General features: G+C 47.5%; 2 protein-coding genes across 6 annotated transcripts in view; one reads left to right on the top strand and one right to left on the bottom strand.

Annotated features, from left to right (window-relative positions):
• The window catches only part of Cnnm1 (cyclin and CBS domain divalent metal cation transport mediator 1), a 58829-nt gene extending 37544 nt beyond the window's left edge, over positions 1 to 21285 (top strand). For 2 of the 5 annotated variants that reach the window (NM_001401623.1, NM_001107593.2), the window contains 5 exons: positions 7731 to 7888; positions 15635 to 15818; positions 15939 to 16088; positions 17763 to 17864; positions 19069 to 21285. In NM_001401623.1, coding sequence (NP_001388552.1) covers positions 7731 to 7888; positions 15635 to 15818; positions 15939 to 16088; positions 17763 to 17864; positions 19069 to 19148 — 674 coding nt within the window. In that variant the 3' untranslated portion in view covers positions 19149 to 21285. Of the gene's footprint in view, positions 1 to 7730; positions 7894 to 15634; positions 15819 to 15938; positions 16089 to 17762; positions 17865 to 19068 lie in introns of those variants that run through there. The other 3 variants (XM_008760426.4, XM_039080142.2, XM_039080138.2) reach the window with 3 other exon arrangements.
• Positions 21286 to 23620: 2335 nt separating this feature from the next.
• The window catches only part of Got1 (glutamic-oxaloacetic transaminase 1), a 31082-nt gene continuing 27664 nt past the window's right edge, over positions 23621 to 27038 (bottom strand). The window contains exons 8-9 of the mRNA NM_012571.2: positions 26581 to 26723; positions 23621 to 24431 (exon numbers count right to left, since the gene is read on the bottom strand). Coding sequence (NP_036703.2) covers positions 24292 to 24431; positions 26581 to 26723 — 283 coding nt within the window. The 3' untranslated portion in view covers positions 23621 to 24291. The remainder of the gene's footprint in view (positions 24432 to 26580; positions 26724 to 27038) is intronic.

The raw sequence follows: 27038 nt of genomic DNA on the forward strand, positions 1-27038 counted from the left end.
CTATGACTAAGACAGAAGGCATCACACAAATAACACACTCATTTGCATAGAATCAGGAATATTTCTGCACAATATAATCTATGTCCCTCTATATCTGTGTATATGCGTGGAATCATGGTTGAGGTGAGAAGCGATGTAAGTTCTCCCGCATAATTTGACTCTTGCCGAATGGAGGGATTAAAAAGTGCAGCAGGAAAGACCAAGGTGATGATGGAGCAGTGGCCTACCTTCCTAGAACCTCTTTCTTTGACCTGTGCTTCCCTGTAGTTAGCTCCTAACCCATTCCCCTCTTCTCAGTACTCTACTGAGTGGTAGTTGCATTTCTGCCCATACAAAGGGGCCCAGATAGCTTTTTATTAGGTGTAACTCCTCCTGTTAATGAAATAAAACTTGATGGTTTTCTTTTTAAATCTAATGAGACCTATTAGAGTACTCTAATGACTGCTTTGGATACAGTAAATCTGAATAATTAAATAGCTGTTTACATTGTTTCTGTCTTTAGAAGTTGATCTCTTAGTACCATGGAGTGAAGACCAAAGCAGGAAGGTATTAGATACATTTCCCTGCAGTTAAAAAAAATCCATTCTCCCCTCCCTTTCTCCCCCTCCGCACTCCCTTTCTCCCTCCCTTCCTCTTTCCCTCCCTCTATCTTCTTCCTCTCTCTCCACATGTTCCCGCTGGCTTCTTCCCTTCTTTCTGTCCTTCTCTGCCCCCTTTCTTTCTCTGTCTCTACTCCCTTCCCGAGACCCCCTTCCCAGATCCTAAATAAACTTCCTTTTATACTAAGGGGGAAAAAGTCTATCCCCTGTGGTTGCTTCGTCTGTGTTTCCCTCTCCAAACCCACTGTATCCTCAGTGACCCAAAACCCCGTTATGTCTGGTCAGTTGACCTTCCACATTGAAAAGACCATGTTCTGAGACCTCAAACCTCACATTCATAACCTCAAACACAGTTATTTTAACTTGTCTCCCAAATCACATTTTCCCATCAAAACCCATCTGGTTCCCATGTTTATCTGTTCAAGACAACTTAACCACCTTCTCAAATTTCACCCAAGTTTTCTGTCTCCGTGGATGGTAATTTTCCACTAAGAAATAAAGCTCTTCTTGCTTTGTGAGAAGTCATGCCTTCCCAATGGCTACAGGCTAGAACAGTCCGTGTGAAATGCCAATCTGGTATACACACCAGCTAAGCGGTCTAACCCCCCGCATGCCAGCCGCATTAGAGAGGACCACATCACGGACCTTCAGATCTTGGCAGATGCCACTGAGCTGCAGGGAGGGGAGTGCGTATTTTTACAGGATTTTAAACCAGAAGAACCAAAGCAGGCATATACTTTTCTTTTTAATTAACCCTTAACTAGCCAGACAACCCAGTTAATTATAACTTCTCAGTGTAAAGGATAGTGGTAGCTCACAATATTTATTATGAGAAATGTCGGTAACCCAATGCCAGAGAATAAACACTCGCTGTGTAGCCCTTCTCCCACCAGGGACAGAGACTTCCTCCTACTCTGGCTGATATGTACCCCAGGGAGTTCTTGCAGCCTTCTCCCCATTCTTCATGACTGTGGATATCTAATCCAATGGGAAACTGCAAAAAACAAAAACAAAAAACAAACAAAAAACAAGTTGAGAACAAGCCCATCTTTTTCCCAGTCTTGGTTCAGCTCTGCAGAGTAGACCAGTCATAGGTGCAGCAAGAGAAAAGTAGAAGCAGCCAATCCCTTCTCTTTCTGCTTTTTCCACCATTCTTGCTGCTGGGCTAGTCTATCTTTGGACAACCATTAGCCTCCGTGATAACTGGCTGACATTCTCAGAGCCCTACACTACAACATTACCTCTTACACCCACTCTTGCTTCTGTCCCATGTTAGCAAAGATGTCTCAGATGCCTGGGAATTTTGTGGCAAGAAATCATGGGTTCCTTCTGGTCCTGGTCTTTATTTCTGTTCCAGAAATATAAGCGCATATATATATGGATATATATAGCTCCATATCCTTAACCTGTCTTGCACAGGGAAAAAGATAACCCCTGGAAATGAAAGTGTTTTAAAAACAAATCAGAGTTCTGGAAAGAGAAGTCAAAACTTAAGAGCACCTGAGAGGCTCTTGCAGATGACCCAGGTTGAGTTCCCAGTACCCACATGGCAGCTCAGAACCCTCTGGAACTCCAAATACTGGGAATCCAGCGCCCTCTTCTGGCCTCAGTGGGTAGTAGGCATTCTACACGGTGTACATATATACTTGCAGACAAAACACTTGTACACATACAAGTAAATTTTGAAAGTTAAATTTCCTAAAAGAAATTTTTGTATTCTACCCCCACAGCGGCTCTGGGAGATGGGCAGGAATTATGGCAGGGAGACAGACACACAGACATTAAGCCATCTGGTCAGTCTTGTATGTGTCCTTAGTAGGTAGAGAGATGAGAAATCCGGGTCCCTAGATCCATCTTTCTCTGCCTGGGACAGTTACTGCATCTCTACGTGTAGGTATTGTGCGCCCCCTAGAGGGCAATGTGTGCGTTAGCCGTGCTAATGAATATGGTGCTCACATTGGACTGAGTCCAAGAGTCCTTATACCAAATATTTCAAAAATACTGAGCATGTGATTGCAAATCATTATCCACGAGGCATTTCTTTGAGTCCAAAGTAAGGAGAGCTTAGTGGTCCATGGATCACCTCCAGAGAACAGTGCAATTAGCTAACTGCAGGTGCTTTTGTTTAAAAGTGCAGTTATCACTCCCTCACCAAATTCATCCCCTCATTCTTCTCCCAGTGGAGACAATATTGACTCTCCCATGGCAATGCTCCTAAATCCACAAAGACACAGAGAAGGAGACATCACAACCAAGGCTATTGTCTATCCATAGTGTGCTTTGAGATCAAAGATGACGGCGTCTTCTCCCAGAGAATACAAGGAGTCCCTAAAAATAATCCTCCAGCTTTGTACAATGTGGCAAATGGAAATATTCCTTGGGGTTGGCTCTTGTGCAGTAAACATTTGGGAACCATTAACACACTCCTTGAAACGTGAGCAAGTTCATCTGGGATCGTAACTGGGGCTGACTTGCAGGGTTCACGTGGGGCTTGATGGAGGGCTGGCTCTTGGCATTTGGTTGTCTGATGTTAAAAAAAAAAAACTACCAAGAATGATGAATTTTAATAATCTTAGTTTGTACTCTTATAAGCCTGTGTAATTAAACCCCACCCCTATCTAATTTGGGGAACACAGATGGCCTGTGGTAGTAACCATGACCAAAGGAAAGCCGTTCCCCCTCATCCTTCTCTGATGATCCAAAAGATGTAGACAGGCGGGCACAGAGCCCCCAAATCTTCATCCTCCAAAGGGGAGTCAAGCATGATGCTTGTGCATTTCGAGTTTTGTTCCCTATGAGGGTTCCTTAGGTAAAGGTAGGCACAAGAGAGGCAAGAGTCCCAGAGTTGTGTGAGAGTCTTCAAGGGGCCTGTACATTAGTACAGATCAAAGGAGAGTCTATCCAGCATCGATTACTATGTAAAATATCCCCGCATGCCTTCCTCTACTGCCCCAAAGTTTACTGCAATATTTTCTCCACCCAACCACAGTCACTCTAAGCTGCTAGCCAGGACAGACAGCTTCTCGCAGAATGACCACACTACTATGGTCCTCCGGAGCAGTTAGTCATGCTAAGTAGGAAGCAGTGTTCCCTTCTACCCCGTCACCCTGGAGCCAGCTAGTATGGTATGAGACCAAAAACAGGCCAGAGGCATGCTGGCCACTTGGCCCAGGTCCTGTTGGTGTCTCTGCGGTCAGCATTGATGAGCTCGGCTGCATCCAAACCCCCTTGCACCACACTAGGGGTTTTCCACTTTGCTTCATCCCCCAAGCTGTGCCTCTGTGCTCTTAGGAAATGCCAAAGGGAATTAGACAACTTGAACTAGTTTGCCATGCTGCTGGGACACTCGTCTGTTACTGATTTCTTCTTCTTTTTTATTAAAAGCATTTCCATTTCCATCTCCCTTGCTCTGAAGCCTCAGAGTGTGTGCACAATTACCAAACTGCCGAGTCATCAGTGTCCTACCTATTGAGGAATGTCAGGCCCTGGGACGCCCAAGCATCCATCCATCTCGCACAGCATTCCGATGAGCTTCAAGTTTCTGAGGGCCTCTCTCTCTCTCTCTCTCTCTCTCTCTCTCTCTCTCTCTCTCTCTCTCTCTTAATCCATTTTACAAGATACTGGGGATTGAAAATCTTTGGGATTTTATAAGTAAACATCCAATGGTATATTTACTTTTGAAAAAAAGTCAAAATGTGTTTCTCCTTACAACACAAAAGCGAATATATATACATACACACACCACACACACACACACACACACACACACACACACACACGGCCCTGAGTAAAAGCAAGGTGATCTTCTTATCCTAGATGCTCATGATGAGAGCTTTATGGAGAACTAGGATGTCCTTGCCTCTATTGTTACCTCTGTTCCCTAGCAGGAATGGAAGTGATTTAGGCAGATGGGGAAAGTTCATGTGGGGCAGAGACTGTGGGCTGCAAAGCCCCTGATTGGTCAGGAAAGGTGCCAGATGCAACCAAGACTCCTCCCCTGAGCTATGCCTGACTCAGTGGAAGCCGAGCCAGTTTTGCAGACCCTGATCACAAAGCCAAAGAAGCTGCCCTCCTTCCTACAAAACTACCTGCTACTCACACAGCTACCCCAGAGGATAGAGCTCTGGCTTTCTTTGCCAGCAGCCACCCTAAAGAGTAACAGGTAGATCTGGCCAAGCCAGGCCCATCGGTTTGTTTTCAAGGAACCAAGACCACAGCAGTCTTATAACCCACAGCCACTGGTGTCCCTGTGTTCTCGGTCACTGACTTGTCAGTCCTCAGTCACTCTGGACGGTCTGGTCCTTCAGTACCTGAGAATGAGCCACTTCCACGGACCTGATTCCAGAACCCCTTGTCTCAAGCACTGCTATTAAAGAGAAGGCAGACTCTTGGTGCCCTGTGGCCTCTCCCCTAGCTGCTAGGCCAAGGCCTGAGGCGACTTGGATTTAACTGTATACAGCAACACTTCCGGAATCCTGCAATCGGCCCTAGCTTCTTAGAGAAATGGCTTCCCCAGGTGACTATAGTTCATGGAGGAAAGGGAGCTCTAAAAACCTCCCTTTAAACAGGATTTAGATTCTAAATTAAAATCCCTTCAAGGGCTGATAGGTACAGATTTATTCACTCTGCATTTGTACTGAGTACCTACCCCAGTCAGGCTCCATGGGTGCGTATTGATGATGCCCAGGAAAGGGCATCACTGAGTATCAGAGTCAAACATCTCTAACGAATATGTAATTGCTTTTGTGAAAAGTACTTTTCGAAGGACTGGAAAGAGGCAGTAACAGTGAACGGGGAAGCTTCTCGGGGCACCCAGAGAAGTGAGCATCTCCAGAGACAGCTAGGGATTAAGCAGGAAGCCACGTTGGCAGGCAGGCCTGGGAACCAAGAGGCTGGCATCTTCTCAGAGAGAGAGACTTCCATGATCGAGGATGCCCAAGGAAGCCAGAGGCCAAGAGAAGAGAGGGCGGCCCAAGACTAAATCAGTCAGGAAAGTGGGGGTCAGCAAGGAGTCAGGGTTTGCTCAGGTAGAATCAGAAATGAATTTGTGGAAACAGATCTCAGTGGTCTCTTTTTGTCCACGCTCCCACTTTTTTTGTGATTTACGTTGCCCATGGTAATCAAGATCCATAAATATTAAATTGAAAATTTAGGAAATGGGGAACTCGCAGTGTATAAGCAACTTTTATCGTGTATATTATAATTCCACTTCATTAGGTAACACTTTGTGATAAATGATCTCTTACTGTATCTAAATCGTAAATCAAATTTTATCATATGTATTCGAGGAAGGGGAAACCCAACATATAAATTTATAAATTGGGTTTTTACTATTGGAGTGTCTGGCATCGGCCTAGAGTTGTGGGATACACAGCAAGAGAGAGAGAGAGAGAGAGAGAGAGAGAGAGAGAGAGAGAGAGAGAGAGAGGAAGAAGGAGGAGGAGGAGGAGGAAGAGGAAGAAGAGGAGGAGGAAGAGGAGGAAGAAGAAGCTGTTTGAGATTAGTAAATTAGTAAGGAGAACAGATTGTGGCCCAGACAAAACTGATGGTAGCTGTCCTTGGGTAGAAAGAGAGAGAAAACAGAACACCCTTTGGGTCAGAGGCCAAGGGCAGGTATTGATGTGGTCCTAAGAGAGTAGGGGAGTCAAGGCTGATCCCAGGTTTCTGGGGATAAATAGCTTCAAACAAGTGAGTGGTATTTGCAGAGATAACTGAGGTAAAAGTGGGATCCTTGGTTCTATGATCATATGAAAGCGGTGATCCCGTGGTTCTAGAGAGATTCAACCTCTGTTTAATGTTTCTGCTGCGTGGTTGCCAGGCTGTAATGGCTTGGCAAGTAGACAAGTCATCCGACTCTGGGACAGACGCCAACAGGTGCTAACCAGACATCCTGATTGACATGAGCATCATCTTAAGGGGCAGAATTAAACCCCTACGTTTCTACCCAAATAGAACTTTGAAGACTTTTGAGTCTTCACTTGAACTGAGGTAGATCTGGGTTCTGAGAGGCCAGCAGCCTCCTTAGTGTCTTGGGAAGACATGCAGAAGGCATCAGTTGGGAAACAGGATAAGAAGGGCTTTGCATTCTCTTGTTGGGCAGACCCAGTGTTGAGACAATGTGTTGGGTGACTTTCAGCTTTCCTCACTCCTATTGGTCCTAGGGAAGACAGACAGTACATTTGGAACCAAATGGCCTAGTCTTTACTGAATTTAAAGACACTATGGGGACATTTGTCTCTTTGGCCGAAAGTCTGTGGATTATTCCAGGTTCTATTTATGACAGATAAACCTCCCTCTGACCCACATTTTCAAGGATTGCTCTCCTCTGTGCTCGCCCTCTGGATAAAGCAAGACATTCATAATAGTCGAGGGGCTATGTCCACCGTGAGCCCACGTTCCTCCCGCTACGTATCTCAGAGTTGTAGTGTTCCACAACCAAACATCCCTAAAAGATACTGAGTCCAAGAATCCCAACACCAGAGCCTGGCTCACCACCCCACACTACCTGTTTCTGCTACAAAACTCAAGAAGTTGAGCCTTGCTTTACAGGTTGGTATAAACCAGTGTATAAGGCAAGGATAAAACATTTTCTCTGCGTATTAACATGCTATACAACTTGTAACTATTTACCCTTATGGCTCATGGACCCACAGCCTACCGTTGCTAAGGCAGGTCAAGTTAGCCCCACTCAGATAGGGCTATGGTGAAATGACAGGTGATTCTGAAAAGATAAGTTTAAGGCCTTGGTCTTTCTTTCATAGTACAGTACCTCGCCCCATTAGAGAAGCACCATATACCCAGTACTATTCTTGTGTATTTGGGGGTCCTAAGACAAGAGCCAAGATGGCCTCCTACCTCTGCTCCTCCCCACCACCCCATCTAGGGAAACAGAGCACTCTGGCTTCCTCCCCAGACCAGGTCATGTGTCACGGGAAGTGACCCCCTTCTTGGGCTGTAGTGGGGGGTATGGGTCCTTACAATGCCATAGCTAGCTTCCTCGTAGTGCCATGGGACCTCGGTAAACAGCGCCTTTCTCTCTCTTCCTCCTTCCTCTCGTCCTTCCTCTCTTTTCCCCGCCCGCCACTCCTTGTCTCCTCTCTCATTCCCCTCCCTCTTCCTCACCATCTGCAGTAAACCGGTCCCCTTCTCGCTGCAGCGGGTTGAATCGTTCCGAGTCTCCAAACCGAGAGCGCAGTGACTTCGGCGGGAGCAACACGCAGCTGTGCAGCAACAACCTCTACACACCCGACTACTCTGTGCACATCCTCAGCGATGTGCAGTTTGTGAAGGTAACTCCTCCAGGAGGGCAGCGGGCTGGACGAGCGGGACAGACCGAGGCATCATGCGCGTGCCACCTCCCCGTCCCTTAGGGATGCCACCCTCCCTGTCCCTTAGGGATGCCATCTCCCTGTCCCTTAGTGTGCTGGGTGACAGTTCTTCCTGACCGTGCAAAGCCCTGCTTTTAGCAAGCTCCACTGTTACTGCCTATCATAGTTATTGCTACTCATGTGTCATGGATCTCTGGTTCCTGTATTTCCTATGGAGACGCTAAGGCACAAATTAAAGGGAGAGGAGCTTGTCTGAGATGCGTTTCTAACGGAACTGTCTCTTTTGGACCCCTGGCATTGGCACCAGAGTGATTCCATTCATTTCTCTCTTAAGGTCAGTTGGCAAGGGGTAAATAATGCAAGCATGTAGAAAACCATGATCTTCTGTGATAGCATATTGACTTATTTGATGGAATTTCTAAACCAAAATGTTAAAATGGGTCACTGAAGAACCACTCACTCTTACAGTGCGTCATGGACAGATGTGGCCACCCTCAGTGGCCTGCACTTAAGAAAGGCCGCCTTTGCTCTTTCCTTAACATTGCGATACACAGGAGCCTTTTAGATTTTCTCCCTTTCTCTTGCTCTACCGGATTGGATTTTATTTTCTGACATTCAGCAAGCCATTATAAACATGGCCTTGAGACCTTAGCTAGAGCCCCTCTTAGCCCAGTCCAATGAAACATCCATCGGGGAATACACTTGAGAGCTGTACCAGCCTCTGAAATCACACAGCGGCAGAAAGTAATTGCTTTCTGCCTGGAACACGGATAACTTCCGGGGTGTGCTGGCTGGTTTTGTGTGCCGGGACTCTGCAGATGGTCAGCCAATAAAAGTGGCCATGAAGAAAGAAAGAGAGAGAGAGAGAGAGAGAGAGAGAGAGAGAGAAAGGCAGATGGACAGATGGACAGATGGACAGATGGAAAGGAACCATTGAACATTACCAGCAGAAGGAGCAGAACTTGCCAAATGAGGCAGGATGAGGGCTACAGGATGGAGAGCATCATCAAGGAGCTTTTCTGAGTCCTTTATCTGAATCACCTGTTAGATCTCACTACTGCCCTCAGTGGGTGGGAGCCGCTACTGTCATTCCCCTTGTGCAAACAAAGTAGGTCTTTGAGCATAAGGTCATCTGGCTGAAAAATTAGAATCAAGATTTAGAATTGACACTTCTGTCTGCTTCTGTAGCCCGAGCCCTGGGACATCAGGGAGAGCTGTAGAAAGTTAACCCAGGTGTGCCTGAATATCCAGCAAGTCTGGGGGCGGAGAGGCTAACCTGAGAAAACCACAGCCCGTGACTTCTCAGTGCTAACGCAGACCTTCCTCGGAGGTGGGGGTAGCAGGATAAAAGAGCTAAGGTGCCAGCACTGCTGGCTCACAGTGCTGGGCTCATAATTTCAGGGCACAGATTGTCAGCTGTCTCACCGATGTCTGCTTTGTGCTTGGCATCGATGAGACGTGGTGACAGCCACTTTTCTAGGGACCACATGGCAATAGCAGGGGTGAGGGGGACAGGTAAGCACACAGTAACCCAGGTAAGTTCAAATGCCAGTGACTGAGCCATGGCATAAACAGATTGGGCAGAGGAGACTTAGCTACCTTTGAAGTGGCCATCAGAGCAGGCTTAAGAAAGGACACTTGCTGAGAACTGGACAGAGAGGAGAGAGAGAGAGAGAGAGAGAGAGAGAGAGAGAGAGAGAGAGAATGAGAAAGGGGGAGGGGGAGAGGGAGAGGGAGCTCAGAATAGTCCTACAGCAGTGTGTGTGTGTGTGTGTGTGTGTGTGTGTGTGTGTGTGTGTGTGTGTGTGTAGAGGGGGTGTTGTCAGGGATCTGAACCCTGCCCTATGACAAGCACAGGGCAGTGTGGTATGATGGGAATGGTACATCAGAAGCAGAGTCCCCGGGCCCTCTGGGGCAGCACATGGAATTTGGATTCTATTTTTAGTGCATTTCCCCAGCAATGGGGGAAGAAAACCATTAAGTAGGACTAAAAGTTTTCTGAAGCCACAGGTTTTAAAGAGAGTTTGACGAATGCTTTAATTGGCCACCTTTCTCAACTTTAAGACTTTTTAGATGGGGAAAAAGGAGGGCCTGCTTTTTTGTCCCCCCCAACCCCTTGGGTCTTCCTGTTCACCTAAGTCACTTCAGGCTGCTGTGACAAATTACCATAGAACGTCTAGTTTACACTGCTTGCCTGGGAAGGGTCAAGGGGCCAGAAGGTCCAGCATGTGTTGAGGGCCACTTCCTCGTGGACCTTGGGTCCTCAGACGTTAGAGAGCAGAGAAGGGGAGCAAGCCCGCATAAAAGAGAAGTCAGAGGGTCCTGGTCCCCTTCTGACACCCCCCATACCTTCTTCAGGATTAGGTGTCAGCACATAGTGTGTAGAGTTTGGGGCTCACATGGCACCATTTATGGCTGAATCTCAAAAAGAATCAGTGTACATTTGCTTTGGTACTGTGGGGTGAAAAGTTAATGAGACTCCTAACCATTGGGCTTAAATAAGCAGCTCTGAGGCCGAGGGTGGAGAGGGGTGTCCTTTGTCTTGGATAGACGGGATAGGACAATCAGACCTGGACTTGGCAGCTCCTGAGGACTGAGTTGAGAGTAATGTCCCCTAAGTCCCCATCCCTGGCACTAAGGGAAGGTGACTTCCACAAATGACAGTGGTGGTTGGAAGCGGAACCCAAGGACAAATCTCGGAAGAACGGAGAAGTGCATATTCTTTTTGTCACACCAGAGGATCATGCTCTGGTCCACACTGCTGAGAAGCGCCAAACACGGTCATTTTCCCACCTAAACATTTTTAAATTGAGAAGGATGGCTACCAAAAGCATTAAACTCTCTTCAAACCTGCGGCTTCAGAAAACTTTTACTCCTTCTGAGGGGCCCTTTTCAAATTCAAGAAGTGTGTTAGGGTTTTGTTTACTCCTTTGCTGTGTAATGTATGAATTTTCGTAAACCATAAGCTAGAAATCACTTCCTCCCAATTCAGGAGATGCTTGGGGCCCTCCCGCCCTCCCTCCCTCTCTTGTGCTAAGGATTGAATGTGGGGCCTCAGACATCCCAGTCAAGTGCTCTACTACTGAGTCACATAGTCCCTGGGGACATAAAGCGAACACTGCATGCAAAAGTGCTTTCCCTGGCCCAAGCTCCAGCTGCTGGCTCTAGAAAATGTCCTGAGTGACCTTCTTTGTCCAATAAACTAAAGTTCCCAGATTATTATGTTCAGGAGTAACATGATTTCAAGACAAGTATAAAGTAAGCCAGAAAGACACATCTTACGGTTTTCTGGGTAAGGCTTTGAACAAAGCCATGCTTCATAGATGTTACTACATTGTGAAGTCCCCAAAGAATCCTTGTGACTGACTGACTTATTTATTTATTTATTTATTTATTTATTTATTTATTTATTTTGTATCTGTCCTGTAGGGATCCTTGTTAAGCTAAGAACATTTAGCAACCACTTTATGGCGTTATATAACTTTGACCTGATTCCCGTCACCATCTAGTGGTGGAATTCCTAAATTGCAGGGTCCTGTTTTGAGGGCTAGTAAGCTATCCCCAAGTCACAAGTTCATAAAATGGCACATGACATCCACTAGCCTAAAGGTTAAGTTCTGGGTGCATTGGGCTGCTAAGGTAATATTGCCCAAAAGGGAAATATTACCTTTTGTTAATCTGGAGATGATAACTTAGATGCCTAGATTATTAACTGGTCAAACTACGAAAGGCAATCTAAACTCACAGGATTGCTAAGACATTGCACAGCAGCAGAGAAGAGAGAAAAGAAAAAAGAAAAAAGTGTCTTCTGAACATGTTTAGCTCCATCAGCCAATCAATGGGTATTTCCTGAGCATTATCAATCTTCTTTGGGTACTGAGTAGTATATTAAATATGTTTGAATATAAGATACAAATATGGGGCCTGGAGAAATGGCTCAGTGGTTAAGAGCACTGGCTGCTCTTCCAGAGGGAGGGCCTGGTTTCGATTCCCAGAAACCACATGTTGGCTCACAACCATCTGTGACCCCAGTTGCAGGGGATACCCTCTTCTGGCCTCCACAGGCACTCGGCACACACAAGCAGCACAAACGTGCATGCAAGCAAAACACTCAAGATACAGTAAATTAAAAAAAATCAAACTAAAACAGAATTTCAAGATATAATAATGTAAATGTTTTATATAAAACTGCCTTGCAAGTCGTTAAGAGGAGAAAAAGAAGCTAAATGACAATGACCAGTGCAGGCCCCTAAACTATGTGACATTCTTTTCAGACCACTAAACTATGTGGCTTTTTTTCGGGCCACTAAACTATGTGGCTTTTTTAAAAGCACTGTGTTATGTGGACAATATCTGGACCTTTGAATTTTGTGAAGGAATCAGAGGGGTCATATCAAGGCAATGTCATGTGGAGGGAGGCACTCCTACAAGCAGAATGGAAGGCCAGCAGATGTAGCACAGTGAAGGGACCTTGCAAAGAGTCCAGCTGCCCAGTTCTGGGTTAGTGGCCGTGAAGTAACTGTTAACCATGAAAGCCATACTGAGAATATTATTTCACCCGTTTCTCTCTTTTTTTGTTGTCGTTTGTTTGTTTGTTTTTGGACACGGGGTGTAACAGTGTAGCTCTGGTTGGCCTGTTTCTGTTTTCTTTAACTACTAGACAATGTTTCTATTTAACAGTAATGTGCTAGGTTGAACCATTGTCAGGGCCGGGAGTGTAGCTAAGCAGTAGCCCATCTGCCTGGCAGGTACCAGCCAGGATATGCTCCCTAGCGCCAACCAACCGCAGAGAAGTGGCGAGAAGGGACCTGGGCCTGAGACCACTTTCTATGGTCAGAGTTTATGTCAACAGCTTATCATTTTAGTTTTTTGAAGGTTCATTTTATTTTGAGTATTTTGCCCACATACCTGTCTATGTACCATGTGCATTCCTGGGAATCGAACCCAGGTCCTCTGCAAGAACAACAAACGCTCTTTGCAGCCAAGCCATCTCTCCAGCCCCTTATGCCAACAGCATATCTTACAGTGATACATTAGCACAGCAGTACTTTAAAGTTTAAAATGTATTTTCCCCCTCAGAGCAGTGTGAAAGCAAGGCCATGAGAACAAAAAGAGATAACAAATCGGCAGTACCTTCCCTTCTCTACAGCTACCCACTGACATGCAGGCCACGCCCCCAGCTCTACCCTGTATCCAATGCCCAGGGCAACCACTCCCCTCTACACACACACACACACACACACACACACACAGAGAGAGAGAGAGAGAGAGAGAGAGAGAGAGAGAGAGAGAGAGAGCGTTCCTCCTAATGCCCAGCCCTAGCTGTAGCTCTCTGGATCGTCTCTTTAGCGGGCATCTTAGTTCCAGTTTCTCTTGCTCTGATGAAGCACCATGACCAAAGCGACTTGGAGAGGAAAGGGTCTGCTTGGTTTATACTGCCACAACACTGTTCCTCATCAAAGTCAGGATGTCCCCCTCATCCAGCCACTGCCACTGCCCTGCACCAGACTCTTCTGCTGTCCTCTTTGGCTGTTTTCTTACTGAAAGCTTCAACTCTACCAAGCTTCTAGACTTGTCTTCCCAGCACCACCAATCCCACTGAGGGCCGCTGTCCCTCCTTCTCCCCCTCCCCCACCTCACGGCATGTCACAGACCATTTAGAAGGAGGAATAAGATGGTGAGTTTGAGATGTGTGTCTGTTACAAAATCAAATCGAGAGATGTATCATGGGAGTGTAATGAGCTTCTCCAAGCATGTTTTACAAACCCAGAGGGGCTAGTGATCTGGCTACCATGACCCAGATCAAAAGTGGCAAAACAAAGACTTGAGCCTTGGGTGCTGAGCAGATAGCAAGTTTCCTGCTATGCTCTCTGGGTAAAGGATCCTTTTGCCTTATTTGATTAAAGTAGAAAACAAATACAAATTAATATTTTAAGGGAGACAGCTGGGGGCTGGGGCGATGGCTTAGTAATTGAGACTGCCTAACCTTCCAGAGGTCCTGGTTCCCAGCACCCTTGTGGAGCAGTTCACAACCACCTGTAACTGCAGCTCCAGGAGATTCAGTACCCTCTCCGCCCTCTGCAGGGGCACACACATGGCATACACAGACACACAGACACCACAATCACACACAGCATACACAGACACACAGACACCACAGTCACACACAGCATACACAGACACACAGACACCACAATCACACACAGCATACACAGACACACAGACACACAGACACCACAAACACACACAGCATACACAGACACACAGACACCCAGACACACACAGCATACACAGACACACAGACACCACAAACACACACAGCATACACAGACACACAGACACCACAATCACACACAGCATACACAGACACACACAGACACCACAAACACACACAGCATACACAGACACACACAGACACCACAAACACACATGGCACACACAAACTTGCAGACTCACATATGTGTGTATTCACACACACAAATTAAAATTTAGGAACAAATAAGATAAAAATAATTCTTTAAAGGGCACAGCTACAGTGGTAGAGTCAGCTGCTTTCGTGGACTTATCAAGTCTCATGTCAGAAATTTTCCTGTCCTTTTGGAAACCTGACTTCAGACTTCTCAGTGAGGGAAGAAGGCAGGGGCTGGGATATGAGGCAGTCTCCACAAGAGCCCTGACTCTGTCGAAGCTTTGGGCAGATGGTGAGTTGAGACCCACATTTTCCAAGTTATAAAGTAGAAAGCCTAGTTTCTGCCTGAAAATTACCAAAGCCAGTTACGAGCACAGTGCTGCTGTGTCCTTCGAAATGTTTCACAGGGAGAGAACTGACCCCGAGCAGAACTTGTGCCTCAGATAAGTAGATCTCGGCCAGTGGATCCCAGAGTGCCACCATATCTGTAGCCTTACATGGAACTTGCTAGAAACGCAAATTCTGTTTCAGATCCTGACCTAGGAAATTGAAACCTTTCAGAATAGGGTGCAGAAACCCAGATGTAACAAGCCCTTCGAGTCTGACACTGAGATGTGAGAGTCGTAGTATTGTATACTCCACATTCTCTGAGTGGTATGGCTTAACCGGGTCCCCCAACGGTTAACAAGGTCCCCAACGTAACACTATTATGAGGTGGATCTTCCGGAGATGGAAAGTGAGTAGGTTTTAGGGAGCCCCATCCTTGGAAGGGATTATTATATTTTTCCTAGGACTGGATTGGTTGTTATCAAACAAGGCTGGCCTATGTGCCTAGCCCCTTGCTGCAGTCAGCTGCTTCCCTTTATAGGCTCTCACGGTGACACAGCCAGGGAGGCTCTCGACCAGCATCAGCCCCATGCTGGTTACTTTCCAGCCACCAGGACCTTGAGCCAAATAAACCTCTTTTCCAAAACCTAAAGTACAAGGCTCAGATATTTCGCTACAGCAACCCAGAACGGGTTCGTGCAGGTTCTTCCAAGCACACTACAAACTCTACAGCAAATATAAATGAACTGTGGGATGGGCCACAACCGCGGCTAGCAGGTAAATGATCAGTATTCATTGCCTTTCTGCTGCTGGGCTTAGCACAGCTTGGCTAGGGCTCCCACTTCACGACCTCAGGCCTCAGACCAGGCATTCCAAAGCATCCCCACGGAGTTTGCTCAGGAGAGCTGGCTGTGTGGATAGAGTGTCTGTGTAGCTCTCCTGAGCCTCTGTCCACCTCTACTTCCTTCCAGATCACACGGCAACAGTACCAGAACGCACTCACGGCCTGCCACATGGACAGCTCGCCCCAGTCCCCAGATATGGAGGCCTTCACCGACGGCGACTCCACCAAGGCCCCCACCACTCGAGGCACACCTCAGACTCCAAAGGACGACCCGGTCCTCACACTCCTGAGTAACAGGACCAGCTTGCCATGTGAGTCAGTCTGGAAGATGGGTTGGGCTGTTCTCCTCCACGGCTGCCCAGCAGCCATCTTGTGCCTCACAGAGCCCCTCCTCCCAGGAACAGAGGTAACCTACTTGCTGTCCTCCGTAGGCAGCCGCTCAGATGGTCTGAGAAGCCCGGGCGAGGTGGTGTACCTGAGGATGGAGGAGATGGCCTTCCCCCAGGAAGAGATGCCCAACTTTGAGGAGCACAAGGCACAGCAAGTCTCGCTGTCCCCTGTGACTGTTCCTACAGCAGCAGGTCAGGGCTGGGTCCAGAGCAGAAAGGGACATCACCACTCTGGGATACAAGCATGGTTCAGAGCAAGCTGGCTTGGGGGGAAGCCCTGGGTCTCCAGCTCCTCTGTGTTCTCTCTCTCTCTCTCTCTCTCTCTCTCTCTCTCTCTCTCTCTCTCACACACACACACACACACACACACACACACCCTGGAGGCTGGGGGAGCGGGTCAGCATTTACCAAGCACCAATCATGTATTGGGCCCATCTAATTCATCTTTCCAGGAAAACCTGGGCAATGGTAGGAGCCTATTCTGCCTGGACTCAGACCCTAACCGCCCAACTCAGGATTTTTTTTTTTTTAAGATAAGGTATTCTGTAATCCGAGCTGGCCTCAAGCTTACTCTGTACAGAGAATCACCTTGAGCTTCCGCGCCTCCAGCGTCTGCCTCCGTTGCTAGGTTACGGGCTTGGACCGCCACAGTGGGGTTTTAGGAGCTGGGCAATGTTACATAAATTACCCAACCTGAGCTTCAGGTTCCTCAGTCGGTAGGTTTCCCTTAAGTAAGCGAATGAGCATAAATAATGTCGCTACACCATAAGGTGATTTCAAGCGGCACAGTGTCTGCATCGGGCACATCAGTGTATGTTATCCCGCTCTATAAATATTAGAACTATCCCACGATAAGAAGACTGACACAGCCCTTACCCCTACTGCTAGGGCCTTCCCCTGCCTCTGGACCAGTTTGTGGGGGTTTCCCTGCGTTCTCAGATCCCTTCGTTTGAGACACGGTGCACTTCTGCCTTGACAACTTCCGCCTTGACAACGAAGTTGCTCAAAACTCCCTGTGCCCCAGTAGCGTGAGATCTGGCTTGCTTCACTGAGGCAGACCCCAAGCGTTTGACACTCCATATACCAGGCCAGTAGTTCCTCTACCCAGTATGTCAGGCCTGGCCTCTTCCACACCAAATATACGAAGCAAAGACGTAGAAAGAGAGGCAACATGTGTTGAACCCAGAAAACTGAGGCCTATAAGTCCCAGGATTTGGGAGGTGGCTCACCCGAACCCAAAGACCGTGTTAGACATGGACTCCACATCAGGGCTTCTAGCGCAGGTCAGTTTCCAACACACCACCCTGCCCCCCCAGGTTCAGATCTCAGTTGGTGTGAGGCTTGGCTCCTTTCTGGGCTCTGAGATTCTAAGAAGACACAGGCGTGTGCCCTGCTATGGCTGAGCACTTGGTTATACAGGTAAAAGAAAGTGAAATCCTGTGGCCTTGGATGTGCTTTTTGTCTGGCACAGACACTAGGTAGAACACCTAGTATTTCTCTCCCTCTCCTGCCAGATGGTATTTGAGGAGTTGTAATTATTCTGTCTTAGAGTAGACTGCTGGATTACAGGTCCCTGTTGTCTGTCTGTCTGTTCCCTTTGTGGCAGTAAAATGTCATTTGCCAACTAATAACACCTTTCAGGAGTCTCTGTCTCTCTCTCTCTGTCTCTCTGTCTCTCTGTCTCTGTCTCTCTCTCTCTCTCTCTCTCTCTCTCTCTCTGACACTGTCACTCACAGAGGTCCCGCCCTTCAACCCTGTCACTCACAGAAAGGCCCCGCCCTTCAATCCTGCTACTCTCAGAAAGGCACCCTTCAGCACCTCCATGCTAACATTTAGGCTGGAGGCCTGAGCGTTCTCTCCTTTCAGCTTCAGAGACTGAATGCTGTAATATCCACCTGGACCCAGAGGCCAGCCCCTGCAGCAGTGACTCTGAGGAAACCATGGGCAAGAAGCTGCTAAGGACCTTGAGTGGGTATCTTCTCCCAGGCCAAAGCTCCTCACCAAGTAGTAGGAATAGCATATCAGGCTGGTCCTCCCGGGGGGGAAGGCTTGCAAACTCTTACGAGGCACCACTCTGGAAATCCACAGCAGGGCCTGAGCCAGCGCCACACCTGTGATACTGCTCTATCTGTCCAATCGTGTTGGTGACCCCCAGGACAGGACTCTATAGACATGTCCTTAAGTCAAAATCTGACCTCCCTCACGTGTTTTTATAGGTGGGGACCTCAGGGTCATAGGTCATTTGTCATGTGTAGCCACAGTAGAAAGGTTGAACAATTGTGACAAAGACTTTAGAGACTGCAAAACTCATAATATTTACTGTATAGTCCTTTGGGGTTTAAGAGGAGCCCTGTGTCTAGGAGACTCCAAGAAAGGAACATGAAGGGCCGGGAGATGTCTCCGTGGGTAAGGGTGCTTGGTGCCAAGACTGAGGGCCCGAGTTTGAGGTCCAGGACCCACACCATTAGAGGAGAGAACTGACCTCATTTGCACACCATGGCACTCACACAACCCCACACATGCATACACACATGTGCGAATGCACACACATGAAATAAATATTCTTTAAAGAGGGGAAAGAGAGCGGTGTCCTCCTGAGACAGAGGTCAGTGGCAGAGAGAGCAGGAGGAAAACGTCCCTGAAAACTCACAAGAGCTACAAACAAGCTGTCTTTGTCAGTCAGCATCACCTGACCAGAGTAGGCGGGAGATGCTCTGAAGCAGAGAATGGCTCTCAGCTCTAGCCACCAACTGTGGCCCCTGGGACACCAAAGCCTGGGAGAGCAGTACTCTGTGGTGTCTGGCAGTCACCTGAGCTGGGACCTTCCAGGGAAGGGAGAGAAGGCCTTCCGGGGCCTACCTACTTCAATCCCTTCTGTGCACCCTCTACCATAAGCTAGTGCCAGGAGCTGTGGCTTTTCAGAATTGTCCCTCTTATGGGAAAGTGCTTCAAGGAGTAAATGTGCTCCCATCAGCCCCGTGAAATGCAGGTTCCATCGCATGAGTTCCAGAGAGGGGCTATGCCTCCCCTCCTGCATCTGTGTTGAAGAGTCCTCAGGCTGCTGCCATGGCATGAGTGCTCTCCCTAGCTACAGGCAGATGCTGACAGCCTGTGTTTTTTTGGTTTTTTTTTTGTTTTGTTTTGTTTTTTGTTTTGTTTTGTTTTTTTTCAGGTGGCCGGAAGAGAAAGAAATCAGCAGACGGAGAGAGAGCCTCTGAGGAAAACTCCAATTTAACACCCCTGATCACATGACGAGGTCTTCCCTCCTTGGCTGAGCGTGAGACTCCGAGGCCTTGGGGGAAGACCCACCCTCCCGTCACTCACTTCCCCCCCCAAGGCCTCCCGTCAGTGACAGAACATTCTGCCCTCCACCTTTCACCCCTCAGTCAGTTTGGCAAGTTTTACGAGCTGCCTCATGTCTGACACAGAAGGAGATACCTGTGGTGGAAGATGCTAGAAACGGTCTTGTCTGTAGCATAGTCTAGGACTGGCCAGGGGATGACGCCAAGCTGACAATGCCATTCTGAGGTTCCCAGTGATAACCGTTGTTCTTTGGTGTCCCTGGGCCACGGGAGACCTGTGTCCTGAAATTCACCATTCTTTCTTCCAGGACAAAATAACCCTTTCTACCATAGTTCATGATCCGCGTCAACTCAGACAGTGAAGCTGGCAGAGAGGAGTACTGGAGTCTAGAGGGGCTGACGTGAAAATCAGCTCCAGGGATGGACAAGGATTCTTCACTGTTAGTGAGTGGTTCTCCCTGCAGCCCGGGGAAGGACAGATCAGCGGAATGAAGCGAGAGGAATCCCCAAGTCACTGTGTCTCCCGGGATGTCAGTTTGGACGTCTAGAGATTAATCTCTCTATACGTTTGCTTCAGAAGAAGAGGTTCAGGGAGCATAGAGGCCAAGTTGTGAGCCAGACACAAAACTTCAGGTTTTAAGTGAAAATCAAAGCAGGAAAAAAAAAACTTACATGAAAAGATTGTAAGTTGTTCAGTTTGTGTAGCCATGATAAACCAAAGAGTGCCCAGGTCGGCCAGGAAGGGTGCTCCGTGCTGTCACGGGACTTCACTGTGCTTGACACAGGAATGTTGAATGCTCACTTTTCTTTTCCACATACCCCCACCTCAAGCCTCTTACTACATCCCTTGATGGTAAGCTAAGTATTCCAAAAACCTACCAGATCCAGGGGTTTTAGTCCTGGATGTGGGGGCAGATGCAATTCTAATCATAACCACAAGGTGGCAGAATGACCGTGCATATCTACTCCTAAGACTAATGTAGGTGTTGGGAAACACAGCCAGCCCAAGGGAAATTTAAAAGTCAAGTTTGAGTTTCTGATTTATTTCCCACCCCGTCCTTGCACACCTCCAGCCAGTGCCCAGAGACTCAGTGCTGCCTGCTGAATCTCCAAACCATTCCCTAGCTGCCACCCCCAGCCCCTGCCCCTATTCAGTCACAGGAAAATACTTGCCCACAGGAACTTTAACTCAGGGGTTGTTAGCCTGGGGCGTTACCCCAGGGCAGTCCATAGTTTGACTCCAGGGGAGCTAAGGAGCCCTTAAAACTGTCGGAACGTAGTGTTTTTGTGTGTTTTCCAGAGACATAAGCTTTCTTCATGTTCTCAAAGTTCCCAGATCCACGAAGGCTTTTTAACAGTTTTAAGTAATGGAACTTTCAGCCCAATGTTTCTGCAATGCAGAGCGAATACTGGGACACTTGAGAATAGTGTTTAGGTATAGGTGGTCAAGCATTCTTGTCGGTGGGGCAAGGTTGACACCCACTTAAGACAGGGTCCTCAGAAATCGCTGACACATCACACAGTAGGGTGACAACCTACATCCCATATAACTTTTGCCCACTGTCTACCAAAACCACAGTAGGTGTTGCCAAGAGGGTCAGCCCACAGGAGGGAAGATTGGAGCCAGAGATGCTTCTTCTTCGTGTGTCACTGACTTCACATGCCCCTTGTTTAGCCTGGCTGCCCTGAGGGGCCATGCATGTGTTCTAGCTAAGTCCACGCCACCTCTCCCTACCTGCTCCTGCCTGCTCGGAATCCAGTGCTAGCACTTAGTGCTGGGTGTCTCAGACCTAGGCCAGTAAGTGATGAGTTTGGAACAAGATCTCGAAAGGGAGCCTGCTAGGTAAATGAAGTTCCCTCTCATTAACCCTTTGGCCACCCCTGCTGTCACATTAGCCCCTCCCTCTGCAGAACCTCTAAGGGACCTGTCACCATTCCTTTCCCTAGCTCCCAAGCCCCACCCCCACCCCAGATTTTCTTCAGGTTAAAATACATTTTAAAAAAGAGATTTTAAAATAAAGCATTTATGAAGACTCAATAAATTGTAAATAATTTTTAAATAAAATAAAAAAAATGTATCTCCTGGACTAGCTGCTTTGCCTGCCCGAGGGATTCCGGAGTTCTAAAGCAATTTCATTTGAGATGCATGCTGGACAGTGCACATGTGTCACATCCCACCTGTGGCCCATCTGCCCGCAAGGATACGCCCCTCGAGGCAGGTGGGAGGCTGAGGTAAGGTTACAGCAAAGTTCGGATACTTTGCTTTGGGAACCCAGGTGGGTCAGGGTTTTTATAGGAATGACTGGGAAGTAAACAGAAACCTGGGTATAAATGGAGACAAAAGGGGTATTAAGAGGATAATGATTAGGGCCAGCGGCTGCTGAACCCACGTGACCATGAGATCAGGATGTTGGAGGCCAGACTCAGACACGCCCCTGAGACTCTGCCGGCTTCACTAGTGAGGTTCTTCAGACCTTCCCGGACAGTCTGACCCCATCCCAGCAGTCTCTAAGCAAAGACTAGAGGCAGGAAAGAGAGCAGTGGGCCAAAGGCTCCATTTGCAGTGAAAGCTAGCTTGGAGATGGACCAGCCGGCAGCTGACAAGCTGCGGAACAAGACCGTTACTGGGCTAAACCGGAACAATTTAAGATTCATTCCTTAACCCCGCAACAACTGTTTCCTCTGGGCTATACTTATCATATCTAATAAGGACCCATCGGCTCATTTCTCAAATCTCCCCCTCAAAGGCATTGATCTGCCTGAGACTTTAGATAACTTGCTTGAGGTTGTCCTGCCACCTCTCAGGGGCGTGTCTGAGTGTGGCCCCCAACATCCTGAGTTGAAGTTTCCTGTTTGCCCACCTCTGAAGTCTACCATGCACCCATGTCTGAGAGGTCGTGCAGGGTCCCCCAAACATCCAGAGCCCCAGACACAGTACAGGACATGCTAACCAAGATATATGAACACACAAGGTCAAATTCCCACTTCATTTTTTTCCTTTAAAATACTAAAAAGCATTTTCAGCATGTTGGTACTGGCATTGAGACTTAAAGCTGTTTCCTTAATTTAAATAGTTTTGGCACTTCCCCTAGAGAGAGATTCTCTTTCCCTGAACAAGAAAAATACGCCCTACTGAGTTTACTGGGAAGGACATTTTGGAGGGCCACATGGATCAAAATTATTTTTTTAATGTATTCATGTGTATGCCTTAGCATATGTAGGTACGCCCTGGAAGCTAGAAGAGGGTGTCAGATCCCCTTGAACTGCAATTCCTGGCAGTTATGAGAGGTCATGTGGGTGCTGGAAAGGAAACCCCAGTCCTGGGAAAGAGCAACAAGGAATCTTAACTGCCGAGCCATCGTGCCTGCCAAATCAAACCTCAACCAAGTCTGTCCCCAACAGAGGTACTGTGTCTGATGGCTTAGGTCACACCAAGGGAGAATGCAAGAAACTCATGCTGGGATGGCAACATCTTAAAGTTGAAGGAACAAAGGTTGATGAAGGATACAAAAGGAAACAAGTGACAAGCTTACATCTAATAACCTTTACTTCACCCACACCCACCAGCCTTGGGCACCTTCCAGACAGAAGGAATGAGGGCGGAGAGCTTTGTACAAGAAAGCCAGACCAGGGGTAACACTGTTGCTCTCAAGAGGCAGGAAGGCCGCCTGTTCGGTACCAACAGACTGATTCAAAGAAAGGAATAAGGAACGACAAAAGCAAACCAAATTCTGGATCAAGGTCCAAGATCTTTTTTTAACTAAAAGGCACTACTGACAGAACAGGGTGCCTTAGTAAACTTGGGAGGAATTCCTCACCACACCCAGAGGAAAGAGGGTGAGTCAGGGACGACAGGAAGCAGGCTGATTCACTGGGGGAGCCAGGCTGGACCTGGTGACTTCTGGAGCCCATCATCTTTAAAACTTTAGGATTTTATACCACACGGGAGTCCTGGGAAATCTGAAAAGCCACTCTTAAATATTTTGAAGTATTCTGAAACATTTAAAAGTGGTTACTCTGTTGCTTAAAATAAAGCACAACCCTACCAATTTTTCCACAACCACCATTCACAGAGTTCAGGGACTCCGGAAATTGTGGTGTGTTTAAGCAGCTGTAATTTTTCCAATTCGCTAGGGACATAACAGTTCCAGTAGTTACGGGAAGAGCTGGTATTCTAGAGTCCCTCTAAATGATATCATCCCAGTTTCTTAAGAAAAATAAGAAAATGGCGGGCATCTGAATGATAAACGTGCAAAAGCAGCATGGACTTACAGCCGAGATCCCACTGGAACTTTCGATTTCGAAAACACATTTTGTTTTGTTTTGTTTTGTTTTTCTACCTTTTGCCATTAGCAAATCCCTCTAAAGACTTCTTTCTAAATTGTGGGTCACAACTCATTAATGGATCACAAACTCAATTAATTCCCTTTGTCTTGATCAGCATTTTTATTTTTTTAAATGAAACAGAACACGACAGAAGAGACTAAGAAAATGTCACAATGTGCCACGTATCACAAGAGCAAATACCGTTTAGCGGAACTTTCATCTCAGTTAAATATGTAAATCCACTTGTGTGTCATGATATAAATACTGGCCACAGTGGCCTTAAAAAACTAATGTTCCAAGACCAGGGTCACAACCATGCGGAAAGATCAGGGGGCCGAGAGACAGAGACGATGGAAATGGTGAGTTTTAATGCCAACATCCACAGTCACAGCTGGCTCCTCAGACAACTTGATTTTGGGGACAGGACTCTGTACAGACTCAAGCAACGTGCAGAAGCCCACGGCTTCGTGGGCAACACTCCTGCAGAATACTACAGAGGAAGGCAAGGTGATTACATCTCATATCAAAGGGTTTTTTATTCTTAAATAACTTTAATCTGCTCTGGTTTCCAAAAGGCCCTAACCCCAGTCATCCCCCCACCCGACCCAGGTTCATTTCAAGAAATGTCTTCTCTTGTGGGGCCAGCTAAACAGCGGCTGCCTCCCCATGGTGGTCATCTCTAATAAACAACATGTACGGCTAGGTTTGCGCAGGCAGGAAAGCTGTGACAGGAACTGCTTTGGTGGTATGAACTACTCGGTGTTTCTTCACTGGAATTTGGTGACAGCTTCATTGATGGAGGTAGCCACGTAATCTAGGTTCTTGGTGGTCAAGCCGCACATGTTGATCCGACCGCTCGGCATCAGATAGATGTGCTTCTCGTTGACCAAATACTCGACCTGCTTGGCTGTAGAGAAGACAGGAGAGTAGACACTGACTTAAGCAGTGGATCCTTCTTCTCCCTAACACAGACGAGCTAAACCAAAGGAGCTTCTTTGTCCTTTCGTGCAATCAACAAACAGAAAACTACTCACGAGATCCCACAAAGACTTCCCCCGTAATTCATGTTCAGTTCTCAGGGCGTTCACAATATCACTACAGCAGAAGGGGAAAGCTTTGACTCCCGGATGACCTCCCAGTCAGACTTTGCATATTAGATACCCCTCTCAACTGAGAACGACCATCAGACACAAGGGCAGTACCCTGATCGGAAAACTGGTTACTCCACACCGGCTTTGGGTCTCCCCCAGTTTGGCTGCGTAGTCCTGAACATCCAACAAGCTCGGTCTCCAGCATTTCATTCCACAGTACATCAGACAGGAGCTCATCCCAAAGTTCAGATAACCAACATGGAGGTGAACCAACAGGCTGAGACACTACCCAGGCCCTGTGACCTAGGACCATCAGATCCTACCCTCTGGACCATTCACTCCTCAGCCTCCCTGGAGGCAGCAGGGATTCCATGTTTGCAGAAAAAAAACCCACATACGAAAGCAGAAGGGGACAGACACCGCACTCCTTCAATCACTACCGTGATTGTGTTTCTCTGCAAAACTGTGACAGAATTCTATCATATTGTTTTGCTTAATTAGCACGTCGAAAACAGAGGGTAATAAAATCACACAAAGTGGCGGGCAATGTGGCATGCTGGGGGGCAGTGTTGCAAGCGTGTCGGTTCATGCCCATTTCACAGATGGGCAGAGGGAAAGTTCAACGCTCTCCTCTGCCTGCCTCCTGAGTGCTGAATGAAAAGCTGTGTGCCACCACACCTGGATCCGCATGTTTTCTTAATAAAATGGGGGGGGGCATAGAACAAACACTGTTGTTAAAATACAGTGAATGAAGCTGGTGGTGGTGGTGGTGGTGGTGCGCACCTTTAATCCCAGCACTTGGGAGGCAGAGGCAGGCAGATCTCTGAGTCTCAGTCCAGGCTGATCTACAGAGCAAGTTCCAGGAAGGCCAGGGCTACACAGAGAAACCCTATCTTGGAACTCTCCCCCAATACCCCCAGAAAACGCAAAACCAAAACCAAAATGATGACTGGTGTCAGAGGCATCAGTCTATTCCTACCACTTCTTGCAGAGTTAGGACAAAATCATTTTCCTACTCTGAAGAGTAGAAGAATGCTCTCGTGGGGATCCCCCTTCTGTGAGCTCTTAGAGGCTCACACACCATCCTCGGTCCCATTTTTATTTCCAGCTGCACAAAGATGACTTTTCAACGAACTCTACCCCACAATCGTGAGGACACCTACTGCTAACCAAGCCGCTCGCCACTTTCTGGGGCAGCCTCATTTCAATACAAATCTATAACACAATCTTGATCACATCTTCCTGTTTATCTCCTTTGGTTTGTTCCTCAGCCCATTTCAAGCCAGAACTGACAGCCCTGACATTGTCTGGGGCCCCTAGTGTTTCCCTGACAACAGACAGCAACATGTATCCGCCCCTGGAGCCACCAGGATGACAGGTGAGTGGGTCCTCTGTAGCAGTCTAACAGCAGGTATCCAGCAGGCACTGAGAAACTCCTTAGTAAGAAATGGTTCCTCTATCATAATGGAACTCTGCTGACAGCTGGCCCAAACCAAGCCCACTGGATCTCCAATCAGCTTTTAATCCCAACTACCTACCCAATTTTTAAATTAATGACAAGGAAAGATAACTTTACAACATCTTTTCAAGAGTACTACCTGGAGACTGCAAAAGCCCTGTTAAGTTCGGTCCCTAAGGAATCACATGTAGCATTTACACTAATTAAGGTAAAGCCAGAAGCACTCAATGATTTATGAGAAACTGGTTATAAATTAAAAGATCCCGTTATTTCCAAGCAAGCTCTAAGTTACTTTCTGACCTAAAAAAAAAAAAAAAAAGTAACAAAATCATGGGTCAAAAGGCCAGACCAGGACAATGCTCTTGAGACCAGAGGAGCTGGGGAGATCAGACTGAGAAGACCTAACTTGCTCTGATCCTAAGTGACGTCTGACCGATTGGCAACGGCTGCCTAAAAACTGTTGCACCTGTGTGTGTACATGTGTGTACATGGGGGGAGCCACTTACGGTTCAACCCAGTAAAGCTGAACATTCCAATCTGCTCAGTGATGTGAGACCAAGTCCCGGGAGTCTTGAGAGCTTCTAGTCGCGCCCTGAGTTCGGATCTCATGGTCAGAATCCGGTCAGCCATTGTCTTCACGTTTCCTTTCCTGGGACATGAGCAGTGGTCATCAACACCCATGCATGAAGACAGGGTTCACACACATAGGTTTAAAAGCTGTGATTCAGGCCAGGCGGTGGCGGTGTGTGCCCTTAGCCCCGGCACTCAGGAGGCAGAGACAGGAAGAGCTCTGTGAGCTTGAGGCCAGACTGGTCTGGAGTTCCAGGCTGGCCTGCGACCCACAGCAAGACCCTGTGCCCAAACACACACACAAAAACACCCCGCAATTCAGACTGAAAGCTTATCATGAGCTCACAACCTGTCCATTATGGTACCTGGGTTCCTGGCCAGGTAAATGAACAGC

This window comes from Rattus norvegicus, chromosome 1, assembly GCF_036323735.1.
Source record: "Rattus norvegicus strain BN/NHsdMcwi chromosome 1, GRCr8, whole genome shotgun sequence".
Lineage (NCBI taxonomy): Eukaryota > Metazoa > Chordata > Mammalia > Rodentia > Muridae > Rattus > Rattus norvegicus.